Source organism: Bactrocera dorsalis, chromosome 1 (genome assembly GCF_023373825.1).
Source record: "Bactrocera dorsalis isolate Fly_Bdor chromosome 1, ASM2337382v1, whole genome shotgun sequence".
NCBI lineage: Eukaryota > Metazoa > Arthropoda > Insecta > Diptera > Tephritidae > Bactrocera > Bactrocera dorsalis.
In genome coordinates this window covers 89,313,461-89,339,303 of record NC_064303.1, presented here as the reverse complement: position 1 = coordinate 89,339,303, position 25,843 = coordinate 89,313,461, and the positions used below count along the sequence as shown (strand labels likewise).

At 30.5% G+C, this 25,843-nt stretch overlaps 1 protein-coding gene across 4 annotated transcripts in view; it reads right to left on the bottom strand.

Moving 5' to 3' along the window:
* LOC105233638 (rap1 GTPase-activating protein 1) overlaps window positions 1–25,843 on the bottom strand; it is a 314,608-nt gene that overhangs the window by 140,015 nt on the left and 148,750 nt on the right. Inside the window, exon 1 of one of the 4 annotated variants that reach the window (XM_049446357.1) lies at window positions 12,129–13,960. The exons of the other annotated variants lie outside the window; for them this stretch is intronic. Within the exon in view, the coding sequence (XP_049302314.1) occupies window positions 12,129–12,233 (105 nt within the window). The 5' untranslated portion in view covers window positions 12,234–13,960. Of the gene's footprint in view, window positions 1–12,128; window positions 13,961–25,843 lie in introns of those variants that run through there. 4 annotated transcript variants of the gene reach the window in all.

Genomic DNA, 25,843 nt, shown 5'->3' with positions numbered 1-25,843 from the left:
AAAGTGGAAAAAGTTGAGTTATAAGAAATTCACTTATCAAAAAAAAAATAACTGTAAATTGTTAGCTTGCGGTAGGGTTCTAAGAAAGCCCTGCAGATATACTTTTCGCTACTATTTATACTATATAGTTATTTATTGGAGCTTATTGCACACCAACTGCGTGTGTTGGCGTTGGTTCAGTGTAATGTAAATGTATATATAAATATATACAAATGTATGTATTTGTGTACATCGAAGTTATGTTTCGAGTGTAGACTAAGTATAAAACTTAAAAAGTAGTAAATAGAACACAAACACACATTCAAATATAAATATAGTATAGTATGTATGCTTAAGTCAGTAGTCAAAACTATTGGTATTTGCCATACATACAGATATTTGCTGATATTTCTCCCCTGAGTTTTGTTACTACATTCGTGTCATGCTAATAAATCAGCGACACATACAAATTACTTCCAAATACTAGCTATGCTTTGCTGTCAGCTGATGTTGACATCACGCCAAAACGAAAATATTAGGCACCGCAGCTCGTTCGGTACACACTTATGTATTTGCCAAGCAGCAGGGGCCTACGCTTATCACTGACTTTAAGTGAAATTTCTTAATGTGCGCCCTTTTTTTTGGTGTGCTGTTAGAGACATATGTATGTATGTACATATACATATACAAGTATGTGTATAAAAGCTGCAGCAAATGTTGAATAAGTAAGAAAATCAGCTGCCTAGTGGCAGCTCGAAAGATAGGAAAATTTCGGAATTTGTTTGTAGGTATGTATTTTTTAATTATTGCTGAATATTTACTTTTAGATAAAAAAAAACAACAACAACAAAATTATGAAGGTGGTAATATTTACTTAAAAAATTCAAATTTGATGGGACGATGGATTGCAAATAATAAGGGTTGAGTTTTATTTTTTTTGTTTTTAATTTTATTTTGTTTTTATTTTTTTAATTTTTTTTTTTTTTAATTATTTTTTTTTTAAGTTTTTTTTTTTGATTTTATATATTTATTAATTTTAATTTTTTTTATTTTTTATTTCTTTATTTTTTTTTTAATTTTAATTTTTTATTTATTTATTTTTTTTTCATTTTTAATTTTAATTTTTTATTTATTATTTTTTTTTTCATTTTAAATTTTAATTCTCCATTTATTTTTTAATTTTAGTTTACTTTATTTTTATTTATTACTTTTTATTTATTAAATTTTATAAAGACACTGATATTTACTTAAAAAAATATCATATTTGATGGGACGATATGGCTTGCAAATAATAAGTATTGAATTTTATTAATTTTGTTTTCTGATTTTAATTATTTATTAATTATTTGAATTTTTAAATCAAATTTTTTTTTGTTTTTTATTTATTTATTTTTTTTTTATTTTGATTTTTTTATTTAATTTTTTTTTATTTTAATTTTTTTTATTTTATTTAATTTTATTATTAATTTTTTTTTATTTTAAATTTTAATTATTAATTATTTATTTATTTTTTAATATTAATGGTTTTTTTTATTTATTTATTTAATTTTTTATTTTAATTTTATTTTTTATTTAATTTTATTATTATTATTTTTTTTGGTTTTTAATTTTTTGGAAATTTAAATTTTATTTTAATTATTTATTTATTTTTTTTTTATAACTTTTCAATTTATTTTTTTTTATTAACATTTTTTTATTATTTATTTGTTTTTATTTCTATTTTTTGTATTTATTTTAAATTTTTTGTTTCAATACTTATAGATAAGCATATACTTTTTTCTTTTATGCTTACATACATATATATTTATATTTTTATGTTTTCACCATCGTTCCATATTACAACGATGACAAGCCTCATACATAACTCAAAAGTTGTCTCCTATGGCCTCGGCAATATGCGCAAACATACTTATTTACATACATGTTATATGTATTTGACTCTATATCTTTGCTTTGGGTGACGCTTGCAACATATGTGTCGCTGCAACGCCCCAATCACTCACAATTGACAATCCTTTAACGCTTCACTTCCCTTGGCAAATATGCATAAGCAATTTGCTAGATTGTCACAAAGGCGCATACATATATGTAAATATATATAAATGTATCTACATACATCTAAATATATACATACATATCAACACACTATAAATGAGTTATATATATAAATATGATGGCTTATATTCAAGTACATATATTTGCAAGCACATTGCATATAAATGCAACAAAAGTGTACTTATGCAAATACTTACATACATAGACACTCATATATTTCACAAATAAGATGCTACATAAATATGTGACTGTAAGCTCTTTGTATAGCTGTGCCATTCATTTATGCTGATTTTTTCATCTTAACTGCACTCGAATGCAATGATTTCTTCGCCCATTTCGCCAACGACTTTGCTATTCACATTTGTAATTTGCAATTGCAGTCACAATCAAGCATGCAAATACATACAAACAAGCATATATACATTTACACTTATTTGCATATATATAAAATTGCATATATGCCGCAATCAAGCACATGCGGAAGGCATTTATTACGCCGCAAGCGCACATACATATGCGCGTGTGTGTGCGTGTCAACGCTTGGGTTTTCCTCACTTTGGCTGCCTTTTTCCTTCGTTTTTTTCGTAGCTTCACACGACGCGTCACATAATTGTTCGTCATCATCATTGCCATAAATTTTATGCATTTAAATCCTAAACGCGCAGGCATATCCGGTCGCTTGGTCGCTGTAGAGTTCCACGGTAGTCTAATAATGAATTCGCGACACAGGCGCTGGGGCATATGGAAAGTCATACATATATAATACCTGGTTGACTAAAAATCGAAATTTTCAACCTTACAGATATACACACACACACATCTCGTTGCGGCTTTTCACCTCTCAATGTTTTATTGCTTTATTGTTCGGATATTTAGCCGGCTAAGCGTTGTGCTCGAAAGGAGCTGTAGGTAGTTGCCACAAGCAAGCAGCTCAGTGATGGCAGGCGAGGAGACAAAACGCTGTCAGGTGGTATATATTTATACCCTGAACAGGCTATATTTGCCACGAAGTTTGAAAACTCTTGAAGGAAAATGATCAGCATAACGAGCCAAGTCGATTTAGTCCAACTGACCGTCCTTTGTCTGTATATTGTATGAGAACTACTCCCTCAGTTTTTGAGTTATCGTTTCGAAATTTTGCATACGTCCATTTCTTCCAAAAAAAACTGCTCATTTGTCGGAATTGCCGATATCGGGGCACTGTAGCATATAGCTGCCATACAAACTGAAGGATCAGAAAAAAGTCTTTGTATGGAAAACTTTTGTATTTGACGAGGTATCCTCACGAAATTCGGCATGAAGAATTGTAAAAAGATATTATATAATATGCGAAGAAATTTCTCAGATCGAACAACTATAGCGTATAGCTGCCATACAAACTGAACGATGATAATCATGTCCTTGTATGGAAAACTTTTTTATATGACAAAATATCTTCACGAAATTCGGCATGGAAAATTGTTAAAAGCAACGGTATAATCTCCGAAGAAATCGTTAAGATCGGTCGACTATAGCATATAGCTGCCATACAAACTGAATGATCGAAATGAAGTCCTTCTATGAAAATCCTTTATATTTGTTAAGGGTATTACAGTTGAAGCTCACATTTCCTCTTGTTTTGTAGACAAAATGCCATACAAAACCTACAAATGAAATGGATATTTGAATAATTCATGTTGTGGCAGCAAGATAGACTGCAGCAGAGCGGCACGCGTGGCAGACGCGAAAGATCTAGGCGTTGTTGCATATTTACCTGTCGTAACTATGCTACTTTTACATACAAATAGTGTGTTTATGAGTATGTGAGTTGGCATTACTGCTATCACTGCTGTGATTTTTGGCATTTAACACTCTGAATTTAGCAGCGCTGCTTGCCGAAGCGGCAGGAAGTATGAGCACAGGCATACACACACACAACTATATAAGCTGTTTGTAGGTTAAAAGACCAACAAAACGTGTAGGTCATTATCCTGCCGTCATACGTCTGTCCGCAGCGGCTGTCCATACACTCATTTACACCTCATTCACCGGCGCTGCGGCATAATCGTCAATTTTTATTAGTATTTGCTTGAGTAAATGATTTAGTCATAAGATAAACGGGCACTAAGTAAATATGCGCATCACATCACTGTACATATACATATATATTTACTTGCAAATACAGCCCGTTTATTACAAAAATCAATATTATATATCTGTGTACTCACAATCAGTTACGCGCGTGCAGTTACACAAAAGTATATATATAATTTAGTACATAAAAGTATCTGTAAAGGGATATGCATGTGCATGCCTGCATTTGGGCGCTTGTGTGTGTGTATTGGTGTTTTTGTTTATTCAAAAGTCCTTGGTGCGGGTTTTTGAACCTCGATTGCTATTGCAGGCACTTGAATATTCCAGCCACACATCGGCAATGAGTTGCACGGTCGTACATTTGTGGCATGTGTGCTAGCGCTTAGGTGAGTATGTAATGCTTGTTGCTGTTATTGTTGTTGATTTTTTGTGGTAATGTGCATTGTTTGCCATTGTCGTCACTGGGCGTCTTGCGCTACGGCAAGACGTCCGAAACCTGAGTTTTCAAATTCTAGGAGACGTACTTATATATTTCTATACATATAGATAAGTATATATTTACAAAGGAACATATGTTTTTGTTTTAGGAGAAGTACAAAAAGTGAAATCAGATTGTGTTTTATATTTTCTAAAAATAATAATTACTACTTAGGCTTAAAATACGAACTAAAATCAGTGGATAATATTTCAGGAGTCTAAAATACGAAACACAGACAGTGCCTAATGTTCCGTGAAGAGTGGTAATTTCTAACCTCAAAATAAGTAAGAGTCTAAAAGTCATTTTTTGAAATCAATTATGTCAAGGTAAAAAAATCTGTCAATAGCAGTGTTGTACTAAGCCAATCTAAACAAAATGTGAAATTCCAGTTCTTTCAGTGAACTCAAATATTCTTCTCAGAACCATCCCTAGAGGAAGGCAACTCTCGTAACTTCCACTACCATACAAGCTAAATTGTAAAGATTCTAATAGGTCAAAGGCATATCTTAAAGCTTTCGGCTTCCGACTTAGTTATTGAATAGTTAAATTGACAATTATCTGCTCGAAGCTCATTCCAGTGTGACAAAGTGGACTTATACTCCTATTGCAAATATACTGCCTGAGATACTTCGCAAGCTTCCAAAAAATAAATTTTTAAAAGCGGTAAGGACAAGTAACACTAACGAGCTTACGATACACATTCTTGAAAGCTCGGAAATTAGAATAGAAGAGAGAAAAGGTATGAATGTTGGAACCAAGCTGGTTTTGAGTCATTGATATTTCCATCTTACCACCTACTAGTCAGACTTAAGACTTAAAATAGTTAGTTTTAGCACAATTTGGGTTCAAGTAAGCTAATCAGACTTATTTCACTAAGTTAGTGTGGAATTATATAGTATATACTTTTTATCCGAGAAACCCTCACTGGTTTACAAAGGCAGATCTAAGCTTTAGAAGAACTATTGACATTAATAAGCTTGCGCTCCACAATCTCAATAGCTTGGAAATTATAATACCAGAAAGTAGATCAATGCCTGTAGGATCGAGACTTGTTTTGAGTCAGCGGAAGTCAGAAGATCCACTAGCATTATTGAGCTTACGATCCACAATCTTGAGAGCTTGGAAGTTATAGTACCAAAGAGTAGAATAATTCCTGTTGAATCTAGGCTTAATTTAAGTAACGGCCTCTCTATCTTAGGCAATATGGTCGGACTTAAGACTTAACATAGTTCATTTTTCGACAATTTGAGAACAAGTAAGCTTTCGGGGTTGAGTGATTTGTCACTGGTCTTTTACCCCAAAAATTTTATCTCCCAGATCTTGCGGATGTCACTTTTTGAAGTGCTAGGCTTTGTAAGTACCACTAATTTTATTGAGCTTAGGATCCACAACTTTGAGAACTCGAAAATTATAATAAAAGAGGGAAGCATAATGCCTTTCGAGACCAGCCTGATTATAAATCAATGATAAATCGGGCCTTAGGAAGTACTAGTCAAGAATAAGTAAGCTTTCCGGGTTGATTGATTTCTCACCGTGGCCTTTTACGGCAAATTTATTGACTCCATGACCTTGAAGGCTTACAAATATCATTTTTTAAAGTGCTAGGCTTTGTAAGTACCACTAACAGAATTGAGCTTAGGATCCACACCACCTTGAAAGCTCGAGATATGCCTTTTGAGACCAGTATGATTATAAGTCAATGATAAATCGATCCTTAGGAAGTACTAGTCAAACATAGACTGGCGCTTTCACAGAGCTTTAACAAAAAAACTTTCCAACAGCTGATGAGTAGATTAAATCTTTAATTTCTTTGCCAAGCTTCAATTACTGTTTTCAGCTGTCAATCTCAGTAGCAAAAGCTGTAACTAGCTAAGGTATTTACACCTAACTGTACAATTAAGCATGCGGAAACACTGAAGCTGATGAGGAAGTTGCGAGCTTAATTGAATAATACTAAGTAAATATCTGAATGAAATTTACATACACACACATATATATGTAGCTGGATACAAGTTGAGAAATAAATCAAGGGAAAAAAGCGCTGAGTTGAAATTTCACAAGCTTCCAGCGCGACGCACACCCACTAAGTGAATGTAGTAAAAGCATTTTTAACGAAATTTTTAAGTTTTCCTACATTAATGAATTACAAAATTCACTCGAGATAGGCGAGCGAATCCACGCATGTGAGCGCACACACACATATAGCGTCATATATATTTTATAGCTGGCTTTACGGCGCGTAAAGGGCACGGTTGGCGGGATGGCGGGCGAAATAGTGCTTGTAACACAGAAGCATTGGACCCAGACGCCGCGTACACTGTGCCTTCTGCGCCTTTGTGTAGATTTATTAGCAAGCAACAGTTGAAGCAGCCGGTTGAAGAGGCAGCGGAGTGCCGCCTAAGAGCGTGTAGTTATGTGGGCACAGCAATATATGTATGTATGTCGGTTTGTATGTGTTTGGCACACACGCTTCACATTGAGTTCCCCTTAGACGCAGGGCCGCTGAAGTGATCTCTTGCGCCAAGATGAATTAGCGTCTGACGGAGAAGAGACATGAGAAACTTCAAAAATTTACAGCAATCTCCTCATGTGTCTGTGTGTGTGTGTGTGCTTGTACCCGTGTCTGCATGTAAATAACATTTTAAGACCCTTCCGCATAAAATTTACACACGAAAAAAAATTATAAAAATAAAAATGAGAAAAAATGAAAAAAAGATGGAAAAAACGGAAAATAATTTGTAGTCGCAACAAAAGCGCAATAACGGTGCAAACGAAAAGTGTGGGCGCAGTTTGACTTACTGACTTGCCGGCTGTACGGCGGTTCGGCTGTTTGGCTGCCACGGTGCCCCAGACCAAAGCTGAAAGTAATGAAAAATACCGCAACGCAGGCCAATTCAACATAACGGAAAATCCATAAAGCAACTAAAAACTTATAGAGCGAGATAATAGCGAAGCAACAGCGGCAACAGCAGAGTGGTGTTAAAGGGCCAATGTGTGGCGCGCAGGCGGTGAAGGGCTTTATATTCTAGTGTTGCATTGTTGTTGTTTTTTGTTTTTGTTATGCAGCCAGATGTTGCAGGCATAGCGCTGAGTAGTTGGCTGTGGTTGCAGCTACATATAACTTTATAGCTAGATACATACATACATATGTGTGTATATATGCTACCATATACATATATGTACATATTTGTTTGTATGTGTGTGTGTGTGCTTTTAGGCTCTAACGCCGACAAGGTGCAGATTGCTGATAAGCAGATCATTGAGACACAACAGCAGCCCAAAAACGTACATATGTATAAAGGCAAGCACTATATGTAAATGTATGTATATATGAGTGTATGTATGGGTGTACTGTAGGTAGATAAAACAATTGAAGTGGATTTAACCGCAAATAAAGCAACAAAGAATTAATTTTCTATATTTTTTTTATTTTTATCTTTCATAAAAAATCTTTGGTTAGCTGGCTTACTGTTACAAAACATGTACATACATACATATGTATATGTGTTTGTGCATAATGCATTTGATATGCGCACAAATGAGAGCGTGTGAGTATGGTAAACAAGTTAATAGCAAACGCATATGAGATAAAGCAAAATCTAATTAAGCAAATAAAAGTGGGCTGCAGACAGCAAACAACAACAATAGAAACAACAAGCCACAACAACAACAACAAATGAAAACAACAACAACAACAACAGCGTTAATAATAACAAAAGGAGGAAAACAACAACAATAACAACAACAAAGTTAGTAAAACAACAACAATAACAAAAACAACAACATAAAGACAGCAACTGACAGCAACACAATGGCATTGACTGCCGTTGGGCCCGCACAACACCGCTGAGAATTAATCTAACAGGAAAATTGCTGCACAGCTTCCGAATGCGTCAAGCGTTCGCGCTCGCGCTGCCGTTGCGTCGGCTCACCTCACCTACGTGTGGTATGGGAAAAAGGAGAAAGTTCACGCACAGCGGTGGCCAAGACGGTAATCTGCGTGGAAAGCCGCTGATCTTAGCCAGCGATAACGGTACAATTCACACTTGTAACGGTTAATTTATGTGCAAGAAACAAAAGAAAATTGAAATAGAAAAATTAAGCGTCTGTGGAAAATTCACTGGCGGCTTGAAAGCGAAATTCTCAACACAATGCCTGTGTTGATGTAAAAGTTAGCCCGCAACAAAAACAAAACCACGAAAAACGCACATTGATACAAAAATACAATGACTTTGTGGCGAGTCGCTAATAAACACATTAAAAGTTATGTTGCTGTAAGTTGTACGCAAAGAATAAATAATTCAAATTGTAAATTATTTATGTGATAATTTATATATGTATATATAAATGTAAATATGTATATATAAATATAAATATGTATTCATATATAAATTTAGTTAGCTATTTATGTGTGTAAAAGCTACTTTAAGGCACAACTAGCTCATAATTTTAGACGAGGTTATCAGTAAGCAAGCACGAAGCTCATGAAGGGACACAGAGTCGTGACATTTGCGTGCTTGTGTGTGTGCATACATACATATTTATGTATGTAAAACCATAGTTGATTGTAATATTTAGACAGCACATGCTGTAATTGTTATTTTTCTTGTGCTGTCAAAATGAGCAGCACATATTTTATTAAACAAATATAAATTTCAAAAGCTATATGTGTGTTTGTATATGCATACAAACAGATGGGCATATTTAAAATATTATAAGTGATATGTGAATAAAAATTTAAATTAGCATAAATAAGCTAATGAAAATCGTAACATAAACTTTAATTATCGTCTGACAAAGTAGCCAGTGGGAATAAAATGGCTTGGAGCACGTTGACTGAGGGCTATGTGGTATAATAGTCTGAAATATTATAATTATAAAAAAATATTTGAAGATTGTAGCATTGCCTTGGGTAATAATTCATGCAATTTTATGAAAATATCGTCTCAAAATAATAAGTTTTTCATAAAAAAACTTGATTTTAATCGTTCAGTTTGTATGGCAGCTATATGCTATAGTTGTCCGATCGGAACTATTTCTTCAGAGATTATATCTTTATTTTGGACAAAAACCATTGCTATATTTTGTGCAGATATCTTGACAAATAAAAAAGTTTTTCATACAAGAACTTAATTTCGATGATACATTTTGTATGGCAGCTATGTGCTATAGTGGTCCGATCTAAACCATTTCTTCTTAAATTATACCGTTAACTTAGATAATCATTCATGCCAAATTTTGTGAAGATAACTTGCCAAATAAAAAAGTCTTCTATACAAGAACTGGATTTTAAGCGTTCCGTTTGTATGACAGCTATATGCTATAGTGGCCCGACATCAGTGATTTCGACAAATGAGCAGCTACGTGATAAGAAAATGACGTGTGCAAAATTTTATACCGATATCTCAAAAACTGGGAAACCTATTCGCATATATACAAATGGATATACAAGGGGATAGATACACCACAAGTATTTAATGCACAAAAAGTCAAAAAAAAATATATTTCTTTTAAATTTTTTTATCGAAAATCGTCAATAAAAATTATGATTCCGCATTTGACACTTCAGAATAAAAATAAAATATACATAAAGGCACACACACCGACGGAGATAAGCACACTGTTCTCATATAAATTTATGATCATGTAAATTAGGTAATCTACAGCAACAAAAAACAGACATTGTCATTGAAAATTTTTATAGCGCGATGCTTACTTTACATTTAATTACAATGTTACACATACATACATGCAAACGAGTATACATCAATGTACATACATACATAAATACATACATACATATGTATATGGCTGTCTACATAAATTTTGGTGTTCAATCTAAAGTATTAACTGCATGTGTCGCGCGAACGTATTAAAATATAAAACAATAAAAAAGCATAAATGATAATAATTAAAACAGACATGAAGTGCCCAAGCGGCATGCCGCCAACGATAAACCGCCTGCCACCAGCGCAAGCAATATTCGAAGGATAAGCGTTACAACCACTAAACGAGGTGACGCGACGGCTCAAGTAACGAGTCAACGTGTTACGCGCAGAAAAGCTTTAATGGGCACTTACATAAGAAAAAAATAATAATAAAAAAATTACAAAAACAAAAAATAATAAAAAATAAAAAAAATATTATATACGCCTTCTAAAAGAAGCAATGGAGACGCCAAGAAGAGGCATGCACCCTCACAAAATCATAAAGTGGCGCGTTGCACAAAAATTAAAGTAATGCGAACGCTTGAGATAAGCACAAAGGTCACTTGCATGCATGTGTTTGTGTATATGTGTGTGTGAGAAGACGCCAAAGGGGCGTTAATAACACTTTAATATTATTATTATTTAGTTTGGTGGCAAAATATTGAAGGGCAGTGCAGCAATAAACTACGGAAACTCAAGAAAACAGTGTTGCAAGTGGTTGAGAGGAGCGGAGAAGTGCTGCACACTAGATAACGGCTTAATTTTTCATATGCAAACACGCTGCAGACAATATGTCTTTAATATTGCTCAATAGTTTTGTTAAAATAATATAATTTTTATATATTTTTTATACATATATATGTGTGCCTGTGTTTGTGTATATGTATGTGTGCCCGCTAGTCATACGCGCTTTCGGAAGTGACTTATCAATTGCGGCACATCCGCATATGAAACCCAACTGCGTTTTATTGTGCCAAGCAAAATGAAAGTTAATTTATTTGCAAGACTAGAATATACAAAAACACAATTACAACAAAAACGCAACGCAATTTCACTCATACTCGCAGGCGAAATCGATATGAGGGAGACATTTGTAATCTACAGCTGATAAGGGCAGCGCAATCAAACAAATTAGCACTGCTTGTGACTAAAGTTATTACAAAAACAGAAAAAAAAATAAAAAAATAAAAAAAAAAATACAAAAAACCCAAAATTGAAAAAAAAATATTTTAAAAATAATTAAACAATTAATAGTAATTAAAAAATATTACTAAAAAAATAAAAAACAAAAAAATGAATATTATAAAAGCAAAAAATATGTAAAGATAATAATTTAAAAAATTAGAAACAAAACAATAATTAAAAAAAATTTTTAATATTAATTTAAAAAATTATTTTAAAAAATTCACACAAAAATACAAAAAAAAAAAACAAAATATGAATATTATAAAAGCAAAAGATATATAAAAAAAAAACAATAATTAAAAAAAATTTTAAAATTTTAAAAATATTAAAAATATTAAAAATATTAATTTAAAAAAAAAATATTTTAAAAAATATAAATTAAAAAAAAATTAAAAAAAAAAATAATTAAAAAAATTATTAAGAAAAAACAAAAAATTAAAAAAAAAATTAAAAATAATATATACACAAAAACCACAAAATAAAATCCACAAAACAATTAAATTCATAAACAGTCCCGAGAAACACTTAATATTAAACAACTATGCACCTTTCCCCACAATCAACGCAATTTCCAATTAACTAATTTCAGCTGCGCGCACTCATTGCAATTCCGAATATTCCGTGCGCACTTGCACGTCTGACTCACTTACCTCACGATTGTTGTTGTTGCCGCCGTTAGCATTATTGTGATTGTTATTATTGTTGCCGACAGAAGTTCGCGATCCGGGTAGATCGCGCCACCTAAGTACCCCCATGACGGCTTGGCGTACCCAACGTCGTTCGGCGCCTTCAGTATAAAATGCCACCTTCAGATCGGACACAGCGCGGACCAGAACTCAAGCTGTGACCACAGCACTGCACAATACTTAATTTTTTTGTTTTCCTTACGAAAATAGCTTGCGACGCCTCCAACACACGTTGGGCGCTGCTTAAAAACCGCGCGTTATGCTCGGTTTGCACTTTTCCTCAAACGCGAGCGCTCAAAATGCGCCTACTTTGTCTCAAGTAACGCGGCGCTTATTGTCATGCGATTGCAGACAACGTGGGCGATATATCCATGGAAGCGTGCGGCCTCAAAGGTTGCTTGCTGCAAGAGTAGGCCGTCGCGGCGAGCTCAGCTGTGCTTCTGCACTTCCTCCGTGCGCTTCGCTTTCGCCGCTTACTTGTGGGCAAAGCGAGTTTCGCGTTTAGTAGGCTTAGTCGTGCGCGCTACGTCGATGGGTGGTCTGGTTTGTTGCGCCGCTTTGGAACGTAGGGCGCGCGCAGTTACAGGGACGCGTTTCAACTTGGCTGGCTGTAATGCAGTTGCAGTCGCGTCACTGCTTTTCGTATTTTTGAAACAGCTTTTTATTCTTTTATGCAATAATTTTTCGTTTTCCGCACACAATCACATACACACACATACACGTATGAACACTCACGCGCACAGACACACGCGTTGTATTAGCGCTTTTGCGGATTTTTTGTTGCTCGCTTAGTTCTTTTCGAAATTTTATTTCATTTTTGCGCTTTGCAGGTTTTTATATTGTTGCTTTTGTATTTTATTTTCGTTTGTTTTATTTTCTCATTTTTATTTTTCAAACAACTTGTTTGGCAGGTTTTGCAGCACTCGTTGTCGTTGTCGGTATTGTTTTAATTTTATTAGGTTGCTTGTTGTTTTTGTGTTTATTGTGGTTACTGTTGGTGTTCAGTTAAGTTTCCAGCTAAACATGTACATTCGAAGCTGGGAGGTCGCGTTTTAGCGTTTGTTAAAAGTATTAAACCGTTTCTTATAACTGGCGAGGAGGAAGATTTTCTAGTAGAATTCGATTATTGAAGCTCCAAAGCGTATTTCCACGTCAACATTTGCTTTGAGCAACAGCGTTTCCGATTTTTATTGAAATTAACACAATTTTGGTTTGGAAAATATGCACTTTTGAATTTTAAACTTTCTTCAGGACAAGTTTCTCACACTTTTGCGTTTGCTACATCTTTGTAAATATTTCCACAAACACAATAATTCAAAGCACTCACGATTATGACAATAATATCTTTATCCTCTTTATCCACCAACTCTTCTAAATGCCAATTCCTCTAGCTGTAATTATTTCACACGTTCCCGTCGCTTATTAACACCTCAAAGTACGCAAAGGTACATAGCTAGTTAACCACCGATATTCAATTGAACAAATTCCACTTGAACACACACACGAACGTACATATGTATATGCACACATACGTTAAACGCACGTAAAATGTCAACGTTGGCCGCACGTCGGTCGTCTCACTTAAGCGTCCAATTCGTGCTCCTATTTAGGCCAGATTCAAGAATAACTCAATGAAAGCCAAATAAGCAAGACACACTACAACAACACTGCTACTTCATTCACGAAAGCGTAGCGTTCGGCGCTTCAATCCGTCCGTAACTATTTAACTCCGTTCGAAACCACGTTCAAATACCGAATAAACAGCAAAGTGAAAAGTATCTCGCCGATACACGAATTGCTGTTGGTGCGTTTGCCGCATGCGAGCGCGAGCATGAGGTGAGCGAACAGTAAACAACGCACAAAAAGCAATGACTGCAGTCACAACATACATAGGGTTGCCAGTTGGTGTTGTAAAGCAAAGTAATGCACAAGTGAGTGCATAACGGGGTATAAATGTGAGTTAGGATTTTAGAAGCGAGAAAATTGTTTGAAAAAACATTGAAAAAAAAAATATTAAAAAAAGAAAATGGAAAAAACTGAATAAAAATTTTGAAAATAAAATTGGAAAAAAAATTTTGAAAAAAAAATTTAAAAATATATATTTGAAAAAAAAAAAATATTTGCAAAAACAATTAATTAGAAAAAAAATGGAAACAAAATTTTGAATTTTTCGCGATAAATGCTATTCGATTAACTGGCATCAAGAGTCAATTATAGAAGATCGATACTTGGAAGACTTCGGATACAAATATTTTTTAATGTATAATGTCAAATAAACTTTTTATATAAAAATATTTCTTATGCTTATATTTTGTGGTTTTTGAGTGATTCATGATTCAATTATATTAGGTTGTATAGATAGCAACAAATTGTTAAAAGTAACAGAATCCATAACGTCAAAATTAGCTGTTTTGTTTTGTACTGTTTGTTTTGTACTGTTCCGTTTTTATGATTCAAAACAACAAATTTTTGAAACACTTCAACCAGTGAAAATGTGTTTTTAAGTGTCAACTGAGTACGAATAAATTGTTAATAACACAAAAGCATCAAAATTTTAACAGAAAGTTCATGAGAGAAATAAAAAACAACCGATTTGGACTCAAAAACTTCTTTCGAAAGATGAAACACTTTCCATATCGATACATTTTTCTATAATTGAATCACGCGAAGGGTGGTTCCTCTTACAAAAAAAAAAAAAAACAAATTAACTCCATATTTTCAAAAAGCCTTTTGTTTTGTTTATCTCATGGAATTTCTGTTTACGTTTGAAATCTTTGAAAAAGTTATTTTTGAACTATAAAACCAAAACCTAATACATATATAGACCGTATAAATTAAAGAAATTTTAGAATTTGTGCTTTTTGGACTATTGACACATGTAACACATGCAAAATGCAACTTTATGTTGTTGAAAATATATTTAATATTATCTTTTTGGTATATTCTGCTTATAGGAATTATTTTCAAAGCCATGGCAACCCTAGCGCGCATTCAAACATGTTCGATGGCTCTCGTGCTTGCAGACAAACAGGCGCTTTTGCTTGTTTGCTGCTGCACTTACCGGCTCTCTGGAATTATGGTGGCGAATGGGGCGTGTAGGAAATTTTTTGTATGGAAGCAAATTAAATTTTGTTTATATTTTTTTATTTATTATAATTTTTTCACTTTTATTATTATTTTTTACTTTTATTTATTTGTTATTATTTTTTACTTTCATTTATTTATTTTTATTTTTTTATTTATTTATTTTTATTTTTTTTTTTAAATCTTTTTTAATTACTGATTTTTTTACTTGCATCTTTTACTTTATTTTTTATTTAAATAAATTATTTTGATATTATACATGTCTGTACTTTCCTCTTTATATTAGTTACTTTAAAAAAATATATATAAAGTATTTAAATGCGTTTTGTTTTGTTCAGAATATTGAAATTAAAGAAAATATATTATTAAAGAAAATAAAATGAATAATTATATAAATATTCTATTTTAAGTCCCTGAATCATATAAAGTACAGATCTCTTATTTAGACCTGCAAAAAAGTAGTAAAAAAATTTTTAAATAAAAAAAATATATCCAAATTAAAAAAGAAAAAAAAAAAATTAAATAAAAAATATTAACATTAAAGGAAAAATATTAAAATAAAAAAATATACAAAAAAAAATGTAGAAAAATAGTTCTTTTTGTTCCTGAATCGTATAACGAGCAGGTCTCTTATTTGGACTTAAAAAATATTACTATTCGAAAAAATTTTGGAATTAAAAACAAGTTCAAAATTAAAATTAAAGAAAAAATAGTAAAATTAAAAAAATTATATAAATATATAAATATATATTTTTTTTTCGAATCCTGAATCATATAAAGTACTGGTCTCTTATTTAGACTGAAAAAAAAAAATTATTACTATTAAAAAAATATTTAATTAAAAAAAAATATTAAAATTAAAAAAAAATTACAATTAAAGAATTATATTTAAAGTAAAAAAATTTATAATAAAAGAAATATTGGTTACTGAGTCATTAAAAGTACAAGTCACTTTCTTCCTCAAAACCCAAAGCAAAATTTTTGAGGAAATCGCTGTCATTGAAGACCGAGTTACTCAACTAGTTTTCAAAGATTTTTAAGCGGTAGGGATGATGGCGCCAAAGAAGACGATTACATAACTTCGATAAAGAAACCACCGGGAATATTTCAACGCATAGATACATACATATGTACATATGTATGCTCGTATGAGCATCTAGCTTAGCTAGATAATCATTTCGAGCCTCAAAAACACTTTTCGAATGTCACGTTTTGGCATTTTTATAGAATATTACGTAATTAAGGGACACTTTTATTAGCATTTGTTCCCAACAGAAGTACATAACTTCATTATATATGTACATATACATATGTATATATAATAATAAAATCAATAAATAAATAAAATATATATACTTACATATATACATATATATATTTTTTTTTATTTATTGATTTTTATATATATTTAACTTTAAATATTTCTAGACTACTTGATTTTTGTACGAAATTATAAAAAAAAAATATTATACAATTAATGACATACAATAATTACTTAAATTATGAAAAATAAATGCTCTTTAGTTGATTTAGAACTCAGTGGGGGGTTTCCAAAAATATATTCTGTAATTGCTTTTGTTTAAGTTTAATGGAAAAGAGATTTTATATATATACATTCAGAAATTTGTGGTCATATACATATATACATATGTCAAAACTCTGATATTAATATACATATGTACATACATTAACATATATAATATTTTTTCTGCAGAAGTATCCAAGACCTTGGAATATATTTTTTCGCAGAAATCGTTGTTGGGCAGCTGGGTTGCAAGATTATTCAATTTAGTTTGATGCCTTTATAATATTTTCCAAAGCAAAATATAATTTAAAAAAATTATTTTTTTCTTCTTAAACGAGCCGCCGATACGCCAAAAATGTCGTTGATAAATACATACGTGTGCGTCACTTCAAAAACGCCGTATACAACTGCATACGAGTATATGTATGTATGTAAATATGTGTGTAAGCAGAACAACGCACCGAAGTTACTTATACAATTATATAGTATGTATGTACATATACATATGTAAATAAAAACAACGACAGCCCGACTGCTATCCAAAATTGTTTCAAATTTACTATAATTTACGACTACAACAAATGACTGAATTTGGTTTTGGCTTTTTGTTTTTAGTAATACAAGCCGTCTAGGAGACTAATAGCGGTCCAATAAACACATTCATATGTATGTACACATATAAGTAAAGTTGTATATATGTATGTGTGTATGCTTCAAGTGCATTTTAGTATAAGATATTACGAACCGACCTTGGCATTCGAGACTATTAGTAAAGTAATGCCGAGAATGCAATTTAGTGCATCTTATTGAATTTAAACAAATTAGGTTGTCTACTTTGTTGTTACGAACATGCATACGTGCTTGCATACATATCTACATACACATATGCACTCAAAAAAAATACACCGCATGCATTTGCTGTCTCGCCGCCGCTTATGAAGCTATCAGCCAGCGAGAATGCATCTGTATGTATGTGCATGCGCAAGTGTGTATATGCGTGCATGTAGGTGTGCACGTTTGCTAGCCCAAAGCACTGACAGTCATATTCCAGTGAAATCAACATATCAATCTCTCAAATGCGACCGTAAAAATTTCGTATTTTTAGAAAGGAGATAAAATCGCATATATATGTATTTGTCTTGAATTTTCAACAAATGTAAACAAACAATTTCAAATGTGCACATGTCTATATGCATATGTGTGTATGTGTATCTATTGATGCGCTAATCGCGACGACTTGCTTGACTTGTGCGATGACTAATAAGCGAATTGATTAGCCACGAAACGGATACAAAACGTAGAATTTGGAGCATAAGAGAGAATCATGAAATTTATAGCGGTGCTAATATGTAGAAGTGTCCCCTAATTATTTAATATTCCATAAAATTGCCAAAACGTGACTTTCGAAAAGTGTTTTTGAGGCAGCAAATGATTGTATTTACCTATAAATAGATATTTATATACATAATTACCTATGCAAGTATGTATGTACGTATGTGTGAAATATTCCCGGCTATTTCCTTATCAAAGTTACGTGTTCGTCTTCCTTGGCGCCAGATTTCCTACTGCTTTGAAGTTTTAGAAAAATAGTTGAATAATCGTCAATCACAATAATTTCCTAAAAAAAATTGCTTTGATTGCTGAGAAAGTAAGTAACTTGTAGTTTTTATGACTCAGTGACTAATGTTTTTTATTTTTTTTTTTTTAATTCTAATTTTTTTATTTTTAATTTTTTTTATTCTAATTTTTAATTTTTTTTAATTCTAATTTTTTAATTTTTAATTTTCCTTTTTTTAATTTTAATATATATATTTTTTATTTTAATATTATTTTTCAGATCCAAATAGGAGACCTGTGCTTTATAGGATTCAAAAAAAATAATTAAATTCTTTTTATTTTTAGCATTATTTATATTTTTTTTATTTTTAACACTTTTTCCTTAATTTTAATATTTTTAATTTTTTTTTTAATTTTAATACTTTTTTAAATTTTAATCATATTTAATTTTATAAATTTTTTTCTCAGGGCCAAATAAGAGACATGTACTATATATGACTCAGGAACCAAAAAGAAAATTTTTAAAATTTTTTTATTTAAATATTTTTTATTTTTTTTTTAGATCCAAATAGAAGACCTGTATTTTATAGGATTCAGAAACCAGAAAAAAATAATTTTAATTTTTTTATTTTTATTTTTTTTTATTTTTAACATTTTTAATTTTTTTCTAATTAAATTTTTTTAATTTTATTTTTTTAATTTTAAATGTATTATTTTTTATTTTAATTTTAAAATTTGTTTTTTTAATTTCAATATTTTTTTAAATTTTAATCATATTTTTTAATTTTAGTTTTATAAATTTTTTTCTCAGGGCCAAATAAGAGACATGTACTTTATATGACTCAGGAACCCAAAATAAAATTTTTATAACTTTTTATTTTAATATTTTTTATTTTTTTTTTGTTTTTAGATCCAAATAGAAGAACTGTATTTTTATAGGATTCAGAAACCAGAAAAAAAAATAATTTTAATTTTTTTTATTGTTAACATTTTTAATTTTTTTTTTATTTTTTACATTTTTAATTTTTTTAATTAAATTTTTTTAATTTTATTTTTTAATTTTAAATGTATTATTTTTTATTTTAATTTTAATATTTGTTTTTTTTTTAATTTCAATATTTTTTAAATTTCAATATTTTTTTAATTTTAAAAATATTTTTTAATTGAATAAATTTTTTCTCAGGTCCAAATAAGAGACATGTACTTTATATGACTCAGGAACCAAAAAGAAATTTTTTATAATTTTTTTATTTTAATATTTATTTTTTTTTTAGTTTTTTTTTTTATTTTAATAATTCCTCTTTCAGGTTTAAATAAGAGACTTTGATTTTATATTTATTATTATTTTAATATTTTTTTTTTAAGTTTAATAATTATTTTACTGAAGTTTAAAGTTTTTAGTTAAAAAAAAATATTTTTAAAAATATTATCGAGTTTAAAAGTAGTGGAGCCAAAAAATGATAAGTAGTATGAAAAAAGCTGATCTCAAAATCTGTCACAAATATTTTTATAATTTTTTTAAATTTTAATATTTTTGTTTAAATTGAATATTTTTTCTTTAATTTTAATATTTTTTAATTTTTTTGTTGTTTTTTGTTTTAATTTAATAAGTTTTTACCATGTCATAAATAACCAAAATCATCAGGAAGCTACTAAACTCAAAAGTTGAATAATATTATTATTATTATTCACACCAAAGATTTGAGGAGAAGCGACAAAAAACACTTTTCTTACAAGTCATCGACAAAAGAATCCTTAAAAAATGGGCAACGATAAAAAATCAAATCAAGCAGCAACAAATTTTACAGGTTTTAACGAAATTGGTTCAAAATTATCGAGTCTAAAAGTAGTGGTGCCAAAAAATGATAAGTAGTATGAAACAAGCTGATCTCAAAATCTGTCACAATATCCTCAAAAACAACCAAAATTGGAATAGTTTTGATTTTTAAGGTGTAACTAATGATATTTTATCAGGGTTGTACGTTCTTTTGCTTAAAAAAACTAGCTTAATATTGATAAAAGCTTTCACTTGATATCGAAGCTGTATTCAGCTGTTCTCAAATTATTCGAAAGCTTCTTCCTTCATAGAAAGGTTTATTTTTTTGAAGATTTCATAACCTAAAACTAACCTCAGTTCTTTCGCTTAGTTGATTAGAAACCTTTTTACTTCGACAAAACCGATATGAAAAGGAAAGTAGTACTTAATTCAGACTTGCACCAACATTATAAATGATTAACCATAAAGAATATATATATTCAGATATAATTTACATATGTACCTGTACATTGCTAACAGGTGACTGTAATAAATAGCTGCTTTTAGGCAAAGTGAAAATTGATATGGAAAATAAATGCAGACATGCGGATAAGAAGCAAGACATTATACTAAAAGAGAGCAGCAAAAAGTAGGTACATATATATGAGAATATGTAACGATATGCTATATTTGCCTGGACTCAAAACTAAGTCAAATTCAAAGCACTAGAGCAAGCTTACCGCCCTTCATTAGGTGAATTTTTCGCCTACAATTAGGTTCTCATGATAAATACAAAGAATATTCTAACCTACTCTACCACCAAATATATGTCAATATTTTTATTTTTCTTATTAATTTGAAAACTTTAGTCATTTATTTTATATTTAGAAATATATATATTTATATATATTTGTACTTAAAAAACACACATATAAAAAGTTCCAGCTAAAAAATATACGATAAAAAATAAAACCCATAAAACCAAGAAAAAACTTCTCGTTAAATCTGTATTTAAGAAATTCCAACTATATTACAATGCCCTAAAAACCCGCAAGCGACAGCTGATTTAAACAAACAACAAAAATACCAAATTTGTGAATAATTATCAACATAAATATATGTACATATGTATGTATGTATACACTTACAAATGCTTCAAGCAGTTTTATCGGCAAATATATATAAAAAGTATATACATATAAAAAAATATAATAAAATCATAAAAAAAATATTTAAAAAAATTAAAAAATATAAGAAAAAATATAAAAAAAGGGTATGAAAAAAATTATTATTGAATTCGTTTTGCATATTTTTAATTTTTTTATTATTTTTTCTATTCTTTGTTTTATTTTTTGTAAGTGTTTTATCAGCACAAGTACTTTGCTTTACTTAAAAAAAAACTTTCAATTTACTATTTTTTAAATATTTTTCAATACTTTTTACTAAAAAAAAATTCGATTTACGATTTTTTAAACATTTTTCAATATTTTTTTATTTTATGATATATTTTTTTGATTGTGGTTCAGGTTTTTTTAAGTATTTTCTAGAGCATTGTTTACTTTTTGATATATATTGGGTAGTCGGTGCGTCGTATATCTCCAGTGCTACCAATCACATTGTATCATACCATATATTGTTGGAAAGGTGAGATTTTAAGCTTCCTTTAACGAAAAAAAAATAAATTCTGGGAAGTTGAAAAAAAGTTACAGCTGTTCAAAAATGAATGAAAATAATGAAGAAATTCTTTATATTTTGAAATTTTTGTATAAAAAGGGAAGAATGCCACTCCATATTCAACGACCTCTCTCTCTTTCTCTCTATCGCTCTATCTCTCCCTCTCTATCGCCCTATCTCTTTCGCTTTCTCTCTATCTACCATATCGCTCTCTTTCTCTCCCTCAGTGAAATTACTTAAAACACACGTGTCCGTTGTCTACTAATGGCTTAAAAGGTTCTTCTCAATGTGCAGGATGTCTTTCAAAGTTCTCGAAACTACTATACAGATATATATAAAGAAGTAGACATTTCAAATATTACCTAACCGAACCCCACTTTTGCCTACCAATATTCTAATCTACAACCCATAATGGTAGCGCCATATGTTCGTCGATTTTCCCACAAATTTTTAATGCCTGCACTTCACGACAACTCACGAAGAGAAGAGTCCTTCACATTTACTACACTATAGAACACATGGCCACTCAACGGCATGCTCTGACTGCCACCGCTGGCATTTATTTAGCCGCACTTCAGGTGGCCACTTCACCATGAAATATGCATTTGAAAGCAGCGCTTTGGCACATCACCGACGCAGCGTTCATGAAATGGAAAACAGTTTTGCTGACAGCGGTTGCAGTAGCGACGAAAATTGAGAGATACATATATGTATGTATATTAGATAGAGATATATACATACATACATGTATGGAAAGAGTCCTGTGGTGAGCTTAGAGGACACGAAATTAACGCCGGTTGGCAAGCACAGGGAGTGCACATGTGGATAGGTGCACTTTGTGGTTTATAATTGTTGTTGTTGGATTATTATTCGTTGCTCTATCAACCGCAGCACACAAATTAACAGAAATTTAACAGGAACATAAATAATTTTTTTGAGTTTTGGTTATAAAATGGTTATATATTGGTTATATATTGGTTATGTATTGGTTATCATACACTTATATTGAAAAACAAATTTAGTATTGGTTATGAAATAGTTATATATTGGCTATCATACACTTATACTAAAGAAAAATTTGAGTTTTGGTTATAAAGTGGTTATAAAATGGTTATATATTGGTTATGTATTGGTTATCATACACTCATATTAAAACAAAATTCGCGTTGTGGTTATAAAAGAGTTATAGTCACTCTCGTGAGTTACACGCCTATACATATAGGCACACTCATACGCTCAAATCGGAAGTTTTGGTTATAAAGTGGTTATAAAACGGTTATATATCGGTTATATACTGGTTATCATACACGCATATTAAAAAAAAAATTGAGCTTTGGCTATAAAATGTTTATAGTCACTCTCGTGAGTTACCACACATACATATAGTATATGTATGTATAGACACACTCATACGCTCATATCGGTATAATTTTTGACTTTCATGTCGACGGCCGTCATCGCCATGCCTCAGTTCCCAAACAAACAGATTTTTGCACGGAAAATTGTCGGAAAATAATTACAAATTTTAAACATATGGAAGTAAATATTTACTAATATGCGGCAAGTACCAACGAATGTCAGCAACAACAACACATAGTATATGTAGTAGTGTTTATTTCCATGACAGAGTATACGAGTCAGTTGGCTGGCGCTGTTGCATGCCACGTTTGTTGCAGCGCTCGTATTACACTTTGTCAATTGGAGGCAGGCGAGGCGATGGCAAAATGTGCCAGCGCAGAGGCGTGCGGATATAGCGACAAGCGTGTTGTATATCATTGACATGACAAACGCAACAACGACAACGAAACAAGAGCAAGAACTACCAAACAGCACAACAACAACAACAACGGCAAAAATGCATATCTTTTCATTAGCACAGCTGGCATGGAAAACTTTCAAATGCAGTTAGATTTGACATATGCAACATGCAAGCAAGCAGAAACATCAGCAACAACAACAGCAACTAACCGACAACAACAGTAACAACAACAGCCACTAACCGACAACAACAACAACGAAAACCTACAGCGACTAAATGACTATCATGCAGTGACTACACTCCCACACCGCCACACACACGCACACATACACACACATGCATACAAATGCGCGCCATGAAATAAATATCTTTCAACGCCGTCGCAAAAGATCGGGCGGACAACCCAGGCAATTAACAACTTCAACGCTATGCATGCATGTGTGTTTGTGTGTGCGCGTTAGAACCAGGCTGCTGAGGTGCTGGTTCGCTGCTTACATGGCTGATCCGTAGGCAGCACTGCTTTAAGCCAGGCGCGGCTGTCAGCCAAACAAATAAATTGCGCGCTACCTTACCTTTAAACGACATTTATCTTCGAAGATGTTGTTGTTGTTGCTAGTTTTTTTGATGTTGTTGGTTTGTGGCTACATTGCAATGGCAGCGCGCGCAGAGCTGCAGTACTGAACGATTTAATTTGTGTGGTCATAAAATGCTAAGTGAATGCTGATGGTAATGAAGACGAAAGCAGACGCGAAAAGAAGAAGAAGAGTGTGGAAGAAGAAAATAAGGAAAAACGCAGCTAATAATTTTAGTAGATTAAGCTGAGGTAAAATAGTTAGTGCCTAATGTGGGTGTAAGTTGTGCAGAAATAATACAGAAAAAAGCGCGAAAGACAAATGTTAGCGATAATTTAAAAGAAAAATCGCTTAAAGAAAATTAAATTGAAGCTAAAACTGTTGTTTTGTTAATTTTGTTTTATAAAACACATTGCTATACTCTTAGCCATAATTGAAATAAAAATACTGAAAAATAAATAAAATAAAAATAAAAATAAAAATTAAAAAAAACTCTCAAAATGTAAAAATAAGCAAATCTTTTAGAAATAATTTTTTATAAAAAAATGTTACATATAAATTGTTATAATTTTTTATAATTTTTTTTTTCAATGAAATTTTTTATATACATATATATATTTTTTTTAATTATGAAATATAATTTTATTTACTTAGCTCAAAAATTATAAAACAGCAAGTAAAATAAAATATGTTCCTTAAAAAAAACTGCTGCTAGGCATACATAAAAAAACATATTTATTTATTTGTTTTTAATTAAGATTATTCTAATTTTTTATAATAATTTATTATTTATAACTTTGTTTTAATAATATTACTTATAACTTTTTTATTTATGAAGTTGTATATATTTTTTAATTATGAAAAATATTTTTTATTTAATTGTACAATTTTTTTGGAAATTTGTTTTTGAAAAATATTTTTGTTTATTTTTTTATGAAATTTTCATAAAAAATATATAAAAATATTTTTTCATAAAAATTTTTAATATTTTTTTATTTATTTTTTTAATATTTTTTTAATCAAATTATTTTTATAATTTTTTTTTAAATTTCTTATTTGTTATACATTTCTGTATTTAAGTATTAAATTACAAAAAAAAATATTTTTAATTTAATTTTTAAAAAACTATTTTTTTTAATGAAAATTGTTATAATACATTTTTTTTTAATTTAATATACATACATACATATATCAAAAATATTTTTTTATTTAGTTCGAAAATTATAAAACAAGAAAATATGTTAGAACTATTGTCTTAATGTTGTTACAACGAATTTTTTTACTTGTGTTTATTTTTCTGAAAATTATCCTTATTATTATTTTTTAATTATTTATAAAATTGTTACGATTTTTTTTATTAATTTTTTAAATAAATTATTTATTATTTATGAAATTATTATATTATATTAAAATTATTTTTATTATTTATGAAATTGTCGATATGATATTTTTTATTTATTTTTTTTTTATCATTATTTTTTAAATAAATGTATGTTTACTCCTAAAACAACCTAACTAATAAAATTTATACTTCATCAATTCAAAAAATCCTTCAAAAATAACCAAACTCAGCTATGCGCCTTAAAGTATGCTTGATTTCACAAACCGACGCAGAAATTCGTATAAAGCCGATTAAGTAAACGCATATACATACATATGTACATACATGTATGTTTTCTGTGATACCAAAAATCAGGTGCATCCATATTCATAAGAAGAAAACTTGTATCTACAGTAAACTCTCGCTTTGAA